The following is a 15,682-nucleotide window of genomic DNA, read 5'->3' on the forward strand; positions in this document are numbered from 1 at the left end:
AGAGAGTTCCAAAGACTCATGACCCTCCGAGAGAAAAAAAATTCCCTCTCAGCTCCATCTTCAATGGGAGACCGCTTATTTTTAAACTATGTCCCCTAGCTCTAGTGTCTCCCAGAAGGGGAAACATCATGAAAATTAGTATTAACTTATTCAGTTATACGTAAAATGTACATTAATGATGCAAAGAGAGCTTCAATGAGGCTATATCATTGAATGTTTGTGTGGTAAAAAGCATTGTGACCTGGAGCACACAAATCGTGTGTGGGATTCAAGGGATTTGGCTACATGTTTACTGGGATAATTGACAACAGAGGTATTTGTTTCCCTCTAGTGAGAATGGAGGACTATTACAGCCCAACAAATTTAAGTACTGAGTTCTTCCCTCCACTTTTCTCTTGCTTGGATCCAGAACAAATGTTATAGTGCGCAGGACAAGCATTCCCCTTCATTTGATGACACAGATATGCAATCTTTTTAAACTGTGAGAAACCTGTAGTTTAACTGAACAGGCATTGGGAAAACTTAATGCTGAAGGAATGATTAAGTTTACCTGTTATATGGACAGATTTCTTCAAGATCACAGAAAGCACCTTCCATTTCTAGTTAGAAGCTTCTTGAGAAATGAGTTTTGAGTGTGAAATTATTAAGTGAACAATACTCAAAGGAAAAGTGACTAAAGTGGGAAAAAACTGTAAAACAAATGGGCAAAATTTTGCCCTTGGCATGTGGAATCTGCGGGGGCAGTTGGGAAGCCGCCCGCAATCGACATCACACCGCGACTTCACGCTGGGGGGCCAATTAAGGCCTGCTCAGCGGGAGTTGTGAGCGGCAGCACTCAGCGCTACCTGTGCGGGCGGGGAGGGAGGAGGATAAGCAGGCATAACGCATACTTTGCACACGTGCACAAGAGAGCGCTGAATAATCTCTCTGAGGCATGGAGCTGCCTCAGGGAGATGAAGAAGATATTGAAAAAATTAATAAAGCACAGAAATATGTAATGAAACATGTCCCCTCATGTGACTCTGTCACATGAGCAGGGACATGTTTTTAATTAAAAAACAAAGTTTTTGTTTCATTTGTATTTGCTTTTGGAAACCTCATCCTGCCTGTGGATGAGGTTTCCAAAAAAAATGCAAAGGCCATTTGGCCTTTTCGCCTGCCCACCAGCCGTTAGGTTGAACAGTGAAAAATTAATGACAATTAATAACTTAATGGCCTTAAGAGGTCTTTTAATTGTCAGCAGGCGAGCTACTGGCTCCGGCGTGCACCTGCCAACCGAACTATCATGCGTCATTTTACACTCAGACGGGTCGGGCACGCGCCCGCCCTGCCCGAGCTAAAAACTCTGGCCAATGTTTTTTTTCTAAAAACAACATATTGCATTAAATGAAGCACAACATTAAGATCTACTGTTTCAAGAAAAACTAGTCGAGAGGATTGTGAAAGAAGTGTGATTTTATTCTTAATGCCTTTAACTTCTGTTACACTCATTATTTCAGAATAGAGCTTTCCATGTCCTCTATTCAGTTTGCGTAGCACAAGTTATAGAGTCTTGCGGGGTGAATTCTAGAGAATTTAACTTTTAAATAAAACTCACTGGTAATTAAATACTAATAGTTGTCATATAGCCAGTTTGGGATAAAGTTACTGCCAAATCATTTTACTTATGAACCATTGCAACATGGGATCATTGTTCCCTAAGTACTATTTCTGCATAGTACACTGATGTACATTGTGTTGTTCAGTTTTAAAGAACTGTCACACTTCATATCCTAGTTAAAAAAAGTCCTAATTATCAGGGTATTTCAGTGAGCAGTGCATTGGTATGCATTTCAGATTTTAGCAGTAAAGATTCTATTGATTTAATGTTTCATTCATCTTCATCTTGGGCAGCCCCTCGGGATTGAGGATGACCCGCTTCCACACTAAAAATGAGTTCTCAGGTGACTGAAGTGTCCAATGTGCGACCTACAGTCTTGGTCACGGGTGGGCCAGCCGGTGGTAGGGGGAATGGGTGGGTTGGGTACCTGGGTTGCCACGTGCTCCTTTCGCTGCTGATGCTTGGCTTCAGCTAGTCCTTGGCGATGAAACCCAAGGTGTTCAGCTCCTTCCCCGATGCTTTCCCTCCACTTTGGGTGGTCTTAGGCCAGGGATTCCCAGATGTTGGTAGGGATGTTGCACTTTTTCAAGGAGGCTTTGAGGGTGTCCTTGAAGCGTTTCCTCTTCCCTCCTGGGGCTCTCTTCGTCTGCTGAAGCTCCGAGTAGTGCACTTGTTTCGGGAGTCTCCTGTCAGGCATGCAGGAGATGTGACCTGCCCACATTGTTTCATTATAAATACTATGGCCAGAATATTGCCGTCGGTGTGCGGGGGCGGGCCCGACACACCGACGCACAAAATGACACACGATGACGTAGGGTGCGCGTCCCAATGTCATCGCGCATCATTTAGATATTTTGTTTGGTGGGCGCACACTGGAAGTGGCTGCGCGCCCACCGAACTGTCAAAGGCCTCACCTTCCGACTAGGCACTTTACAGCCTTCCGGACTGAATATTGAATTCAACAACTTTAGATCTTGAACTCCCTCCTCCATCCCCATCCCCTTTCCGTTTCTTCCCCCTACCTTTTGTTTCTTCCAATAATTTATATAGATTTTTCTTTTCCCACCTATTTCCATTATTTTTAAATCTATACCTTTAATGCCATGTTAGTCTTTCCACCCCACCCCCACTAGAGCTGTACCTTGAGTGTCCTGCCATCCATTCTTAATTAGCACATTCATTTAGATATCACCACCTTCAACACCTCTTTGTTCCTTTGTCTGTGACATCTTTTGATTATCTGCTCCTATCACTGCTTGCTTGTCCCTACAACCCCCCCCCCAACTTCTCTCCCCCCATCCCCCCCACCTTAAACCAGCTTATATTTCACCCCTCTCCTAATATTACTCAGTTCTGTTGAAGGGTCATGAGGACTCGAAACGTCAACTCTTTTCTTCTCCGCCGATGCTGCCAGACCTGCTGAGTTTTTCCAGGTAATTCTGTTTTTGTTTTGGATTTCCAGCATCCGCAGTTTTTTGTTTTTATAAAGGCCTATTAAGGCCATTAGGAAGCTAATTAAGCTGATTAACAGCACTGCCCGTCCAACCTTAAGGTTGGTGGGGCAGGCGAAGAGCCCAAGTGTCCTTTGTGTTTTTCAGGAAACCTCATCCACGGGCGAGATGAGGTTTCCTGAAAGTTTAATAAAAAAATTAAATAAAAATTGTGAGATGCACAAGCATGTCCCAGCTCATGTGACGCTGTCACATGAGGGGGCAGGTTTAAATAATTTTTCAGATCATTTATTAAAAATTTGAGCTATCAACTTAATCTCCCTGAGGCAGCTCCATGCCTCGGGGAGATTCCTGCGCTCTTTTGCACACATGCGCGAACAATCACAGACCCCGACACTCCCTCCTCCCCCCTGCCCACACAGGTAGCGCTAAGCACTACTGGCCATACGCCACGCTGGGCGGGCCTTAATTGGACCACCCACGTTAAATGGTGGTGCGCAGCTGATCACGAGCGGCGATTGGCTCCACTCCTGGCCCCACCCGCTCCTGCCTAGCCCACCCAACACAGGTAAGTTTCTGGCATATGACATTATGTCACCAGACATAGCTAGACTTCAGCAGCTGGAGGCATTTTTACCCTTATTCCCTGGAATAATATTGTTACCAGTTTTTGTTTCAGACATCACTGATAAACAGGTATGCATGGGCATAATGGGGCAGTACATATTCAAAGACTCTACTAGATTCCTGCCCCACTCCACATGCTGCACATTTCTGTTGGCAATATGGGCGGATGCAGATAGATCCCATCTGAAACATGATGACACATAAGCGACAACATTACACCCTCTGTACCACTTGTCTCTTGTTCCACATAGACTGTACTATTTCTGTCTGTTAACCTGCTTGAATGTTGAACTACACTTTTCTCAAATGGAATTGTATTAGTTGCGCAAAATCTACAATCTCCAAGGGGACATCGATTCAAACTTAGAAAATTTAAACGTGGTATCAGCAGGTTCCCTATGCAAAGATTGATCAACAAATGGAATGGTGAGCAGTGAAGGAAAAAACTTGGAATTATTTAAGAAACAATTGGATGCCATAATGAGAGGCCTAGATGAATGAACTAAGATGGGCTGGATAGCCTTCAGTTTTTGTTTTTGTCTTATGAATGCAATAAAACAAAAAGTACTTGAAACTATCTCAATATAATGTATGTATATATATTACACACATACATAACTTAATTAGTGTCCAGTATAACAATGAAGTTGTCAGTCCTTACACAATGACGATTATTGCATCCAAATTAGAGAATTCTAATGTGAAAATATTATCATGATAATATATTATTTTATTAGCATAGAATATTAGCATAAAATGGCAAATTTTATACAGCTCCACCAATAGATTGTCAAAAAGTAACACAAGCAGATCTCTAATGATATAGATATTCCCTTTTCTTTATTTGAGTCTTATTATTCCTTTCATTGAGGTTGTCATCATCAGGTTTATTTCACAGAATATTACAAGCACATCTTTCTCTACGGTCACCATAAGGTGGCAGTATTTTGGGCAAATCTTGCACTATATTACTGAGGGAAGGTTTCCTTTGAGTTGTGATTTTAAAATCAATTGTAAAATCAGTTGTACCTCTGGGTTTGTTTCATAGCACATTGGCAATATTCTCATACTATTACTTCAATTTGAATAGTAAGTTTTATTACTTTCCTAAATTCAGGTGGAAAAAAAAATTGTATGATCAGCTTTGAGTAAATATATGCATTTTGAATCAAAAATTAAACTTCAGTTTTAATTAGCAAAACAATTCTGGAAGCAACAAATAAATACTAAAGGCAAATAAACAATGTCTACAACCAAAAGGAATTTACTCTGCGTCATCGGCCATATCTTCAGTGCCTCCTCCCTTAACTAACGTACGTGATGCAAGTGTCAAAACTGTTTAGAAATTCTGTCCAGTGAGGGACAGGAGTCTGTGTGCACAATTTTATTTTAAAAATACAAACATCAGCAGCAATATTTCACTTAGAACCATTAATCTTTTGATCAATTGTTGTCTTTCAGTGAATGGTTGCGTGCTGCCAACTGTGGGAAAAAATGTAGCCCATTAACTCTTGAGCCTTTGCTTTTCCTAACTTATGTACTGCCATAATTGCCCTGGTTGAAGAGTGTTTGTTGTGCTTGTACATATTGAGGCAATTTATCAATGCAGCAAACATGGTCTGGCAGTGGTATTGATGAAATTTATTTTTGAGTGTATTGCTGCAGGTGCAATTTATTTACATTTACATACCTGGTTATTCCATGTGTTTTAGCTGTGGCTAAGTTGGTGGCACTCTTGTCTCTGAATCACAAGGTTCTGGATTTAAGTCCCATTTTAGGACTTGAGCACAAAAAACAAGGCTGACACCCCAGTACAGTACTGAGGAAGTGCTGCATTATTGAAGGTGCCATCTTTTGGATGAGGCCCCATCTGCCTACTTTGCTGGATGTAAAAAATCCCATGGCATTATTTTGAAGAACAGCTGGACATCAACATCACAAAAACAGGTTATCTGGTCATTATAATCTTGCTGTTTGTAGGAGTTTGCTGAGCACATACTGGTTGTCATGTTTCCTACATTACAACAGTGACTATACTTCAAAAAGTACTTAATTGGCTGTAAAGCGTTTTGAAATGTCTGGTAGTCAGTAAAGTGCCATAGAAACACAGGTCCTCTTTTTCATGCCTAGAAACAAATAAAACTGATTGACATGTCAAATTAAACTGTACCTGACTATGCCTCCAGGCTAAAATCCAGGTCAAAATTTCAGTCAGCCAAGTGGTCAATCTAAGGTGATCTATTGACTCCTTCGGGAATTGGTGGAAGCAGTTAGTTTTGATTCATTCAAATGCAAATCAGATAGATTTCTTTTGGAGAGTAAAATTTTGGGATACAGTAGATGAGTAACTTGAGACATGACATGGTAAATGTAAATTACTTAGAAGGAGCAGCACTGTGGATGTACCTACACCACATGTGCTACAGTGGTTCCAGAAGGTGGTCGCCATCACCTTCTCAAGGGCAATTAGGGATGGCAATAAATGCTGGCCTAGTGATGCCCACATCCCCTGAATGAATAAATTTAAAAAAGGTGTCTAAGGACCTACAATTCCCAAAACTGTCCACCACTGGAATTTTCCTTCCATTATGGCTAGGTCTGTTGTAGACTAAATTCATAGAGATTTATTGCTATGATTAGTCGACAACTGCATTATTTATTGTGCAACTACCAGGTTGGTAGAAGGTAGACAAATGGACCTTGATCTTTTTTCGCATAGCAATTCCTATGTTTTCTAATTTGTTTTTAATCGAGAACATTTTGTTGGCATGGAGCGGATTTAACATATTCCTACAATACAATGCTTCTGTTTAGTTTCTAGAAATATCCCAATTTTGCTCAAATCAAAAGAGAAATGTACTTCTGATTAAATGGTAACCATGAAAAGTGTTAACTTGCATTGCTAAACAACAAATTGTTAATAATTTATTCCTGGATTATTTGTTTCCTTTGGACACTGAAAATTTTAAATAATGTTTTTATTATTGTTTTCTGAATCACGGTAATTATTCTCTGGATGGATGAAGGTCAATTGACAAGATTTTACAATAGCTTTTTTATAATGTGACTTACTTCTGTAAAGTTGCTGGTTAATAAATAAATCCAGGACAATAAAAAAAATTGCAGTTGTATTCCTCTTTGTTTTATATTTTAGTTACATGGTGCTTTCTGAAGCTAAAGCCATGCTGAAGCCTTGGCGCCTCCACTAAACTGTGAATTATTTTCCGACATTCAGTCATATTCCAAGTTCATACTGTTTGCTGTTGGAATAAAATAGAAAATGTGTGATGAGTAATTTCTCAAGGTAGACCTTTGTCCTTCAGTGTCACGTTATTCAAAGTATTCACTGAGACTGATAAGCATACAGATAGCAACATTTTCTTCAGCCTTGCTTTGAGCATTGTAGCACACACACCTACAAGTCTTGGGCAATATTTAGGAGCGACAATCTCCAAATAATTTGTGTGTGGCATACACTAGTGAAAATGGTTATCTTTCACTCCTAGGCACAGACTTGGTTGAGTTAGCTTCAAATGAGTGTCTATTTAAAAGCATACTAAAACTCAACAGTCCATGACTGTGCCGATATCCTTATGGTTGGGAGTCATCAATGCTTAACTTTTTAAGGGTAAAATATTTGAGTCTGGGAATGAGTGACTTGGCCTCTGGTCAGCCATTCAATTTAAGCAGAGCCAACCAAAATTCATTGAACTTGGAGCTGAAATGACTAGTTCCAAAATCCAAACGAATGGAAAAGAGCAACAATGAGGTAAAATGCAGGACGAGGATTGAACTTGTGATTGGTGAAGTTTATATATGGACATTTGATGTCTTTGTGTGACATAACTAAGTGCATTCTCTCTGTACAGAGGTGGGAAATATAAAAAGTATCACATTGGTACAGTGGGGACTGCTCATTTAATGTTGTGGCTGAATCATATTGGTAAGAGGGTGCTTTACTCTGCATCAGGTCACAGTGTATCTGATCTGCTTGATATTGACAGTAGGGCATGATTATCAACTGCTTGCAATCCTATTGTAAAAGCAGATTATGGCAGTTGCAAAATTTTGGGATGGGGTGGAGAGGGGAAGCATCTCATCCATTCCATTGATGCTCAGGAGCTGTCAGATACAATTTTCACACAGTTCTGTTAATAAATGAACAACCAGCCACCTGTTTCAATGGGAGGCTGGTGGCAAAGTGGTAAAGTCACTGGGCTAGTAATCCAGATACCAGAGACGCAGGTTCAAATCCCACTGTAGCAGCTGGTGGAATTTAAATTTAATGAATTAAATCTGGAATGGAAGGCTTAGTAATGATGACCATGCAACAATCATCCTGTTTAGGGAAGGAAATCTTCCATCCTCAGGGTAGTGTCCTCAGCCCAACCATCTTCAGCTGCTTCATCAATGACCTTCCTTCCATCATAAAGTTAGAAGTGGAGATGTTCACTGATGATTGTACAATGTCCAGCGCCATTCGTGACTCCTCAGATATTGAAGCAGTCCATGTCCAAATGCAGCCAGACCTAGACAATATCCAGGCTTGGGCTGACAAGTGGCAAGTAACATTCGCACCACACAAGTGCCAGGCAATGGCCATCTCCAACAAGAGAGAATCTAATTATCGACCCTTGACATTCAATGGCACTACCATCGCTGAATCCCCCACTATCAACATCCTGGGAGTTACCATTGACCAGAAACTGAACTGGAATAGCCATATAAGTACTGTGGCTCCAAGAGCAGGTCAGAGGCTAGGAATCCTGCGGCGAGTCACTGATCTCCTGACTCCCCAAAACTTGTCTACCATCTACAGAGCACAAGTCAGAGTGCGATGGAATACGCCCCACTTGCCTAGATGAGTGCAGTTCCAACAACACTCAAGGAGTTTGACACCATCCAGGATAAAGCAGCCCGCTTGATTGGCACCCCATCCACAAACATCACTCCCTCCACCACTGACGCATAGTGGCAACAGTGTGTACCATCTACAAGATGCACTTCAGGAACTTATCAAGGCTCCTTAGCACCTTCCAAACCCACAACTGTTACCATCTAGAAGGACAAAGGCAGCAGATACATGGGAACACCGCTACCTGGAAGTTCCCCTCCAAGCCACACACCATCCTAACTTGGAAATATATCGCCATTCCTTCATTGTCAAAATCCTGGAACTCCCTTCCTAACTGCACTGTGGTTGTACCTACACCACAGAGACTGCAGCGGTTCAAGAAGGAAGCTCACCACCACCTTCTCAAGGGCAATTGGGATGGGCAATAAATGCTGTTCTAGCCAGTGACACCCACATCCCATGAATGAATAATGGAAAAAAAAAATCCTTACCCGGTCTTCGTCCTTACCTGGTCTGGTGTATATGTGACTCCAGACCCATAGCAATGCAGTTGACCCTTAACTACTCTCTGAAATGGGTGAGCAAGCCACTTAGTTCAAGGGCAATTAAGGAAGGGCAACGAATGCTGGTCTTGCCAGTGATGCCCACATCCCTTGAAAGAATAAAAAAAAATGAAAATTGAGATAAACTTTCAGGTAAAATTGGGAGGATCCATGGCAGTGCCATGAATATTCCATCTATTTGTGTCAGGTGTTGTGTGGCTTAGAGGTAATGCTACTGTGAGTAGTAGTAATAGTACTGTGAGCTAATGCTGGCTCATGCTCAAATGCGTTTGGAATCCGCTCCACTCTTGTGTGCCCCTCCATCCCCAATTTTATCTGCGAACTGGGAGCTGGCTAGCTTCCCACTCTCCAAAACTGGGGAACTGCAGCAAGATGTCTGCTTGGTGCACACAGCTTACCAAATACACCAAATGAGAAACGCACCAGTGTCACATCCTCGATCAAAGATTTGGAATGGGAATCACTACAGCAAAGGAAGGAGAAAAATAGACTGACCATATTATATAAAATATGGAATGGACTGGCTGGAATTGACAGAAACAAGTACCTGGTGCCCTCCAGCAATGACAAAACACAAGGTAGCCATCCATACAAATGACAAAGACCATTTGTTCCCAAGACAGTGTATCAATAATCATTCTTCCCAAGGACAATCCTACAATGGAACTGGCTGCCAAAGGAAATAATCACAGCTCCATCACTTAAAATCTTCAAGACCCATTTTTGGATTATTTCCACTTATATGTTTTCAATATCAGGACTACCATTTCAGCTACCCATAAAAATGTTGGTTGAATTCAGATATTAGTCTGTGATGCCAACACAACTAAAGCAGAAAAAGCAGTGGCAGCGAAAAGTAGTCCAAATCTACAAATGGTCATGTTTCCTCACTCCAACTTCCTGGTAGGAAGTATGACAGCAATGTCAACCTCCCACCTTTTGGGCGGAAGTCTAAAATTGTTTCTGGCTGTCTGAAATGGAAAGAGTTCCATCTCCTAGAAAATGAAGTACACAAGGAATGTGGTACAAGCATGGCAAACGTTATATGTGAAGTTCAGTGATCATTCTTTAAATTTATCTGAAGCTAAGCTAACCATTTTGTAGTACTGATACAGTGTTTGTGTAAGCCCTCAGTAATTATTTCTCAGTTTCTATTGCTCCTTTATTTTGATAAATCGTGTTTTTATATCATTGTATGTGAATGCAGTCCACATAAATTCATTCATCTTTGGAAAAAAGCCAATACTTTATTTCCCTACTTCAACCTGAAAAGTTAACTCCGTTTCTTTTCACATATGCTGCCTGACTTGCACAGTATTTCCAGCATTTTCCATTTTTATTTCAGATTTCCAGCGTCTGCACTATTTTATTTTTGTTTATATTCCCCTGCAGTTCTGCTTTCTCAAAGTCACTGTTGAGAATGGACTTTGCCAATTCTTATATGGGATATATCAGCATAGTTCATTAGTATTCAATCTGTTCTGTAGGATACTCAATAAATCTTAAAAATGAATAGAATGAGCAGTAAGTTTTCCTCCAGGATTTGCTGGTGCAGAAGATTGTGAATTGAATCAGGATTTTGGACAAATCTTCATCAGTTTAATGAAATGACGGTTACTATGCAATTTGTGATTTTGACAACATTATAAATAGGAGCCCTTTTACGACGTGAAATTTGTTATCAATGAAAATTTGATATTTTTCAATGCGAAACTGAGTTTTGAAAATATTAACTTTATGTGCAAGTGTACTGCACTAGATATCTTCCTCTCGGGACAGAGAAGAATTTTTAAAAATTCGTTCATGGATTATGGGTATCCTCCGGAAAGGCCAGCATTTATTACCCTTCCCCTAATGCCTTTGAGAAGGTGGTGGTGAACTGCCTTCTTGAACTGCTGCAGTCTGTAGGGTGTAGGTACACACACACTGCTGTTAGGAAGGGAGTGCCAGGAGTTTGATCCAGTGACAGTAAAGTAATGGTTAGTTAGTTTCAAGTCAGGATCATGTGTGTCTTGGAGGAGAATTTGAAGGTGCTGGTATTCCCATGTGCCTGCTACCCTTGTTTTTCTAGGTGATACCTGTCACAGGTTTGGAAGGTGCTGTTAAAGGTGCTGGCAAGTAGTGCAGTGCATCCTGTATATGGTACACACTGCTGCCACTGTATGTCAGTGAGTGGAAGGAGTGAATGTTCAAGGTTATCGATGGGGTTCCGATCAAGCGGGCTGCTTTGTCCTGGATGGTGTTGAGCTTGTTGAGTGTTGTTGGAGCTATACTCATCCAGGCAGGTGGAGGGTATTCCATCATGCTCCTGACTTGTGCTTTGTAGATGGTGGACAGGCTTTGAAGACTCATAGGGATGGATTTTCCCCTGGGTTTCAGGACCCCGATGTTGGGACCAAATGTGGGCCCTGAGCCTGCATTTCCCCGCAGCGAGATCAGTGGTATGATCTTGCTGAAGGAAGCCTCCTTAAAGGCCACCTCTGAGCTTGCTGTCCTATTAAATCAGACCCTGCCTCAGCAGGATGGCTCAGAGGTGGGACATTGCAAGATTCTCCAATTTTGTCCTACCTCCAAACTTATCTCAGCTGGGTCAGGAAATTACCCAGACTTACCCATTGCAGAATTCTCAACATCTGACCTGCTCTTGTACCCACAGTATTTATATGGTTGGTCCAATTAAGTTTCTGATCAATGGTAACTCCAGGATGTCGATGAGAATGCCACTGAAATTCAAGGGGAGATGGATAGATTTTCTCTTGCGAAGATGATCAATGCCTGGAACTTGTGTTTTACAAATGTCACATGCTACTTATAAGCCCAACCCTGAATATTGTCCAGTTCTGAATGTGGCATGGACTAGAGTATCAGAGGAGTTGTGAATGCCACTGAACATTGTGTAATCATCAGAGAACATCTCCATTTCTGACCTTATGATGGAAGGAAAGTCATTGATAAAGCAGCTGAAGATGGTTGCGACTAGCACACTACCCTGAGGAACTCCTATAGTAATATCTTGGGGCTGAGATAATTGGCGTGCAACAACCACAACTATCTCCCTTTGCGTTAAGTATGCCTCTAACCAGTGGAAGTTTTCTCCCTGATTCCCATTGACTTCACTTTTGTTTGGGCTCCTTAATACCACATTTGGCCAAATGCTGCCTTGATGTTACTCTCAGCTCACCTCTGGAATTCACTCTCTTTTGTTCATGTTTGGACCAAGGCTGTAATGAGGTCAGAAGCTGAATGGCCCTAGCAGAAGCCAAACTGAACATCAGTGAGCAGGTTATTGCTGATGATTGATTGAGAGTAAACTGCATGAGTAGTAACTGGCCAGATAGATTTGCCCTGCTTTTTATGGACAGGACATACCTGGTCGATTTTCCACATTGTCATGTAGATGTCAGTGTTGTAGCTGCACTGGAACAGCTTGGCTAGGGTGTGTGGCCAGTTCTGGAACACAAGTCTTCAATTTTACTGCATAGTGCCCAAAGGCCTTTGCTGAATCCAAAGCATTCACCCTTCCTTGATATCGCGTAGAGTGAATTGAATTGAATTAAACTGGCTGAAGACTGGCATGTGCAATGCCGGCGAGATGGATCATCAGCTCGGAACTTCTGGTTGAAGATGGCTGCAAATGCTTCAGCCTTGACTTTTAAAAAGTGACCGAGTTATATCTTTTTATCTTCTTCTTGAACTTTTTTCTTTCTCTCTCTTCCCTTGGCCTCCTTTCCACAAGCCTTGTATTCCCCAATGAAAGCACAGGAAATCTGCCTGTTCCAGATTGCTACTAACCTGCTCTACAATCGTATGCTTGGAGATGTATGACAGCAGCTAGATGGTGATCTGTCTTCCAGTTTGCCCTCCGGCCTCTCACCTCCTGTGGATTGCACAAACATTACCCCAAATTCACCGTTTAACTTTCACTTTATTGTACAATTTCATGGCACAGTATGTTTAGCAGCCAATGTGATGTGCCCCCTTCCCAACTTAACTAGTATGCTTTATTATCTTAAATCACCAGTAATTGCAGTATTTGTAGAATGCTGCTGTAAAAACCTTTTATAAGGTGGTGGATTCCAGTTCCATTCCAGAAACTGGAGCACATAGCCTAAGCTGACACTTCAGTACCTTTCTTTTGTGTCCATTGAGAGCATGAACATGGCCTTAGTTAACATTTTGGTAGTAATATAATGCCTCCAAGTGCAACACTACTGACCCTCGGTAAGTCAGCTTCACTGTTAGTTTGAGACTGGAGATAAGTACTACGACCACTGCTTTTCTTGATATATATTAAGGACCTAGACTTGGGTGTACAAGGCACAACAGAGGAATCACAGGATTTTTCCATGATAATTTCTTGTTTGTGGTAATATAGATCAAGTCCTACAGCTCATTTTATTTTTTGGACAAATTACATTGAGGCTGAGCTCAATCAGCCTTCCACACATTCATACAACATAAAGGATATTAATTAAATTTCTATTTATGCACCCTCAGATGGGAAGCAATGTTACATACATACAAAACATACAAGCATATGAACTAGGAGCAGGAGTAAGCCACTTGGCCCCTAGAGCCTGCTCCGCCGTTCAATAAGATCATGACTGATCTGATTGTAACTTCAACTCTACATTGCCACTAACCCTGAGAACCTTTCACCCCTTGCTTATCAAAAATCTATCGAGCTCTGACTTTAAAATATTCAAAGACTCTGCTTCCACGCCTTTTGAGGACGAGAGTTCCAAAGACGCTCTGAGAGAAAAAAACATCTCTGTATTAAATGGGCAATCCCCTTATTTTTAAACAGTGATCCTAGTTCTAGATTCTCCCACAGAAGGAAACATCCTCTCCACATTCACGCTGTCAAGATCCAATGTTGCCCTAATTGACTATGACGTTAAGATAGTGTGAAATTTAAAACCAAGTGCCTTCTTTTTCTGCATTGGATCATTTTGCAAGTTTCAGGCACATATGGAATTATTGGACCGATAACAAACATTTCACATTAGCTTGCCAACGATCTACATTGTGATAATTCCTGCGAAAGAATGAAGCAAAACATGTCCAAGCTATACTTCACCGCAGCACAGTGTTGTAATACTCGTTTACAAAGGAGCACTTCTTTACCTTGTAAAATTAAAAACGTGCGAAAAATTAAGTTGAGTCGGTAAAAGCTGGAAGACAATGAGCTGAAAGTTACTGATGTTTTAAGGAAGCGCGCTGAAGTACACAGCGCAATTTAACATTGTAAAATGGTTGATAATATTTTGGCTGATGTACGTGTATGAGCGAAGGGGGTGGAGTTGTTGACTCCAGTAGGCTGGGTTTTACATTCCTTCTCAGTTAATTAGTCTTTAGAAAAGGAGCTGTTGTGTACCATATTCTCTTTCATTGAGGTTTCCCTTCAGGTTGTCTGTTACATTTTCCTGACACCGTAAAGAAGAAGTCGCCAATTGCCATGGAGAACGATAAGACAACAAACGCCATCTCAAAAACTTATTCCCGTATCCCAAGACCAAAATTGTACGCAAATTCGATGCCAGCGGCTGTCCGAAGTTACTCAAATTTTAAATTTGCCCAAAGGTATCGTTCTTCTTTGTGTATTTTAAAATATAGCTTTGCTATCGTGAATTTATGCCTAATATAACTTAGGTAGGGTGAAGCCAGAGACTTGTATCTTTTTTTTTTGTCATTCATTGCTTTAGTACAGATTGTAGCATCATTATTAAAACAAATTAAAAACTGTATTTATTGTTGTGTGAAGTTGGATTAAGCCAAGAAGCCTTTAGTCATGTTTAAGGTATGGAGCTTTAAGGATGCTTGTTTATGAAGGTTTCAGGGTCGGTTTTATTTGGCCTTCATGTACATCTTTTTTGTGGAAGAATGTTTAAATCATAAGCACAAAAATGTTTATAAGTTATACATTCCTACAGCTTTCCAAGTACTTCAATACAAATGAGAATTTATTTACAGTGTTGTCTGCTGTTCAGCAGTGGAGTCTTTTCCGTTGTACTCAACTGGTAAAGTGGGCATTTAATGGCGTTAGCTGTTAGTTACACTTGCCCACGCATATATTGGTTTTTAAATTGTTTGGTAAGAACTGATAAGAGTACAGAGAGGGAAACCGGGCATCTGGGAGCTGAGTGAACAGGGCAAACAACTATGTATCTCCCGAACTCAGATTGAAAGATTGTGAAATTAACAGCACAAGGACTTGTAACAAAAAAAAAATCAAATATCAATGTCTAAGCCAGCTACCCAGACCGAAGCTTTGACTGTAACAGCACAGCTATCTTGTAGTCTGCCCGTGAATTTCCTTTGAGGGCAATGTTGATGATGTGATCCAGGGTCTGACTAGGAGCTCCACAGTCGCATTTAATCTTCCATCAGTGGAAAAGGTGGCAGAACTATTTTGACAGTTTCTGATGTGGTTGATGATTGTCCACTGTTTGCGAGGAAGATTTTATCCTTCATGCTGTGGGGTCCTCTATGAGGAATCCATTTGGTATGTTGCAGTTCTTCTATGCATTACACCGTTGGTCATCAAGGCTGAGGGGTGATTGCCGAAGGGTTTTGGTGATAGTCC

At 41.1% G+C, this 15,682-nt stretch overlaps 1 protein-coding gene and 1 long non-coding RNA gene across 7 annotated transcripts in view; one reads left to right on the forward strand and one right to left on the reverse strand.

The window, feature by feature from the left end:
- The window catches only part of arhgap40 (Rho GTPase activating protein 40), a 170,687-nt gene that overhangs the window by 61,524 nt on the left and 93,481 nt on the right, over nucleotides 1–15,682 (forward strand). For 2 of the 6 annotated variants that reach the window (XM_078555110.1, XM_078555113.1), the window contains exon 1: nucleotides 14,419–14,679. The exons of 2 other annotated variants lie outside the window; for them this stretch is intronic. In XM_078555110.1, the coding sequence (XP_078411236.1) occupies nucleotides 14,555–14,679 (125 nt within the window). In that variant the 5' untranslated portion in view covers nucleotides 14,419–14,554. Of the gene's footprint in view, nucleotides 1–14,417; nucleotides 14,680–15,682 lie in introns of those variants that run through there. 2 more of the 6 variants (XM_078555111.1, XM_078555112.1) reach the window with 2 other exon arrangements.
- LOC144688489 (uncharacterized) lies at nucleotides 6,800–11,822 on the reverse strand. Its single transcript, XR_013578425.1, has 2 exons — nucleotides 11,709–11,822; nucleotides 6,800–6,938 (listed from the first exon to the last, which is right to left on the reverse strand). It is a non-coding gene; the product is annotated as an uncharacterized LOC144688489 (long non-coding RNA).

The sequence above is a fragment of the Cetorhinus maximus genome, chromosome 13, assembly GCF_964194155.1.
Source record: "Cetorhinus maximus chromosome 13, sCetMax3.hap1.1, whole genome shotgun sequence".
Taxonomy (NCBI): Eukaryota; Metazoa; Chordata; class Chondrichthyes; order Lamniformes; family Cetorhinidae; genus Cetorhinus; species Cetorhinus maximus.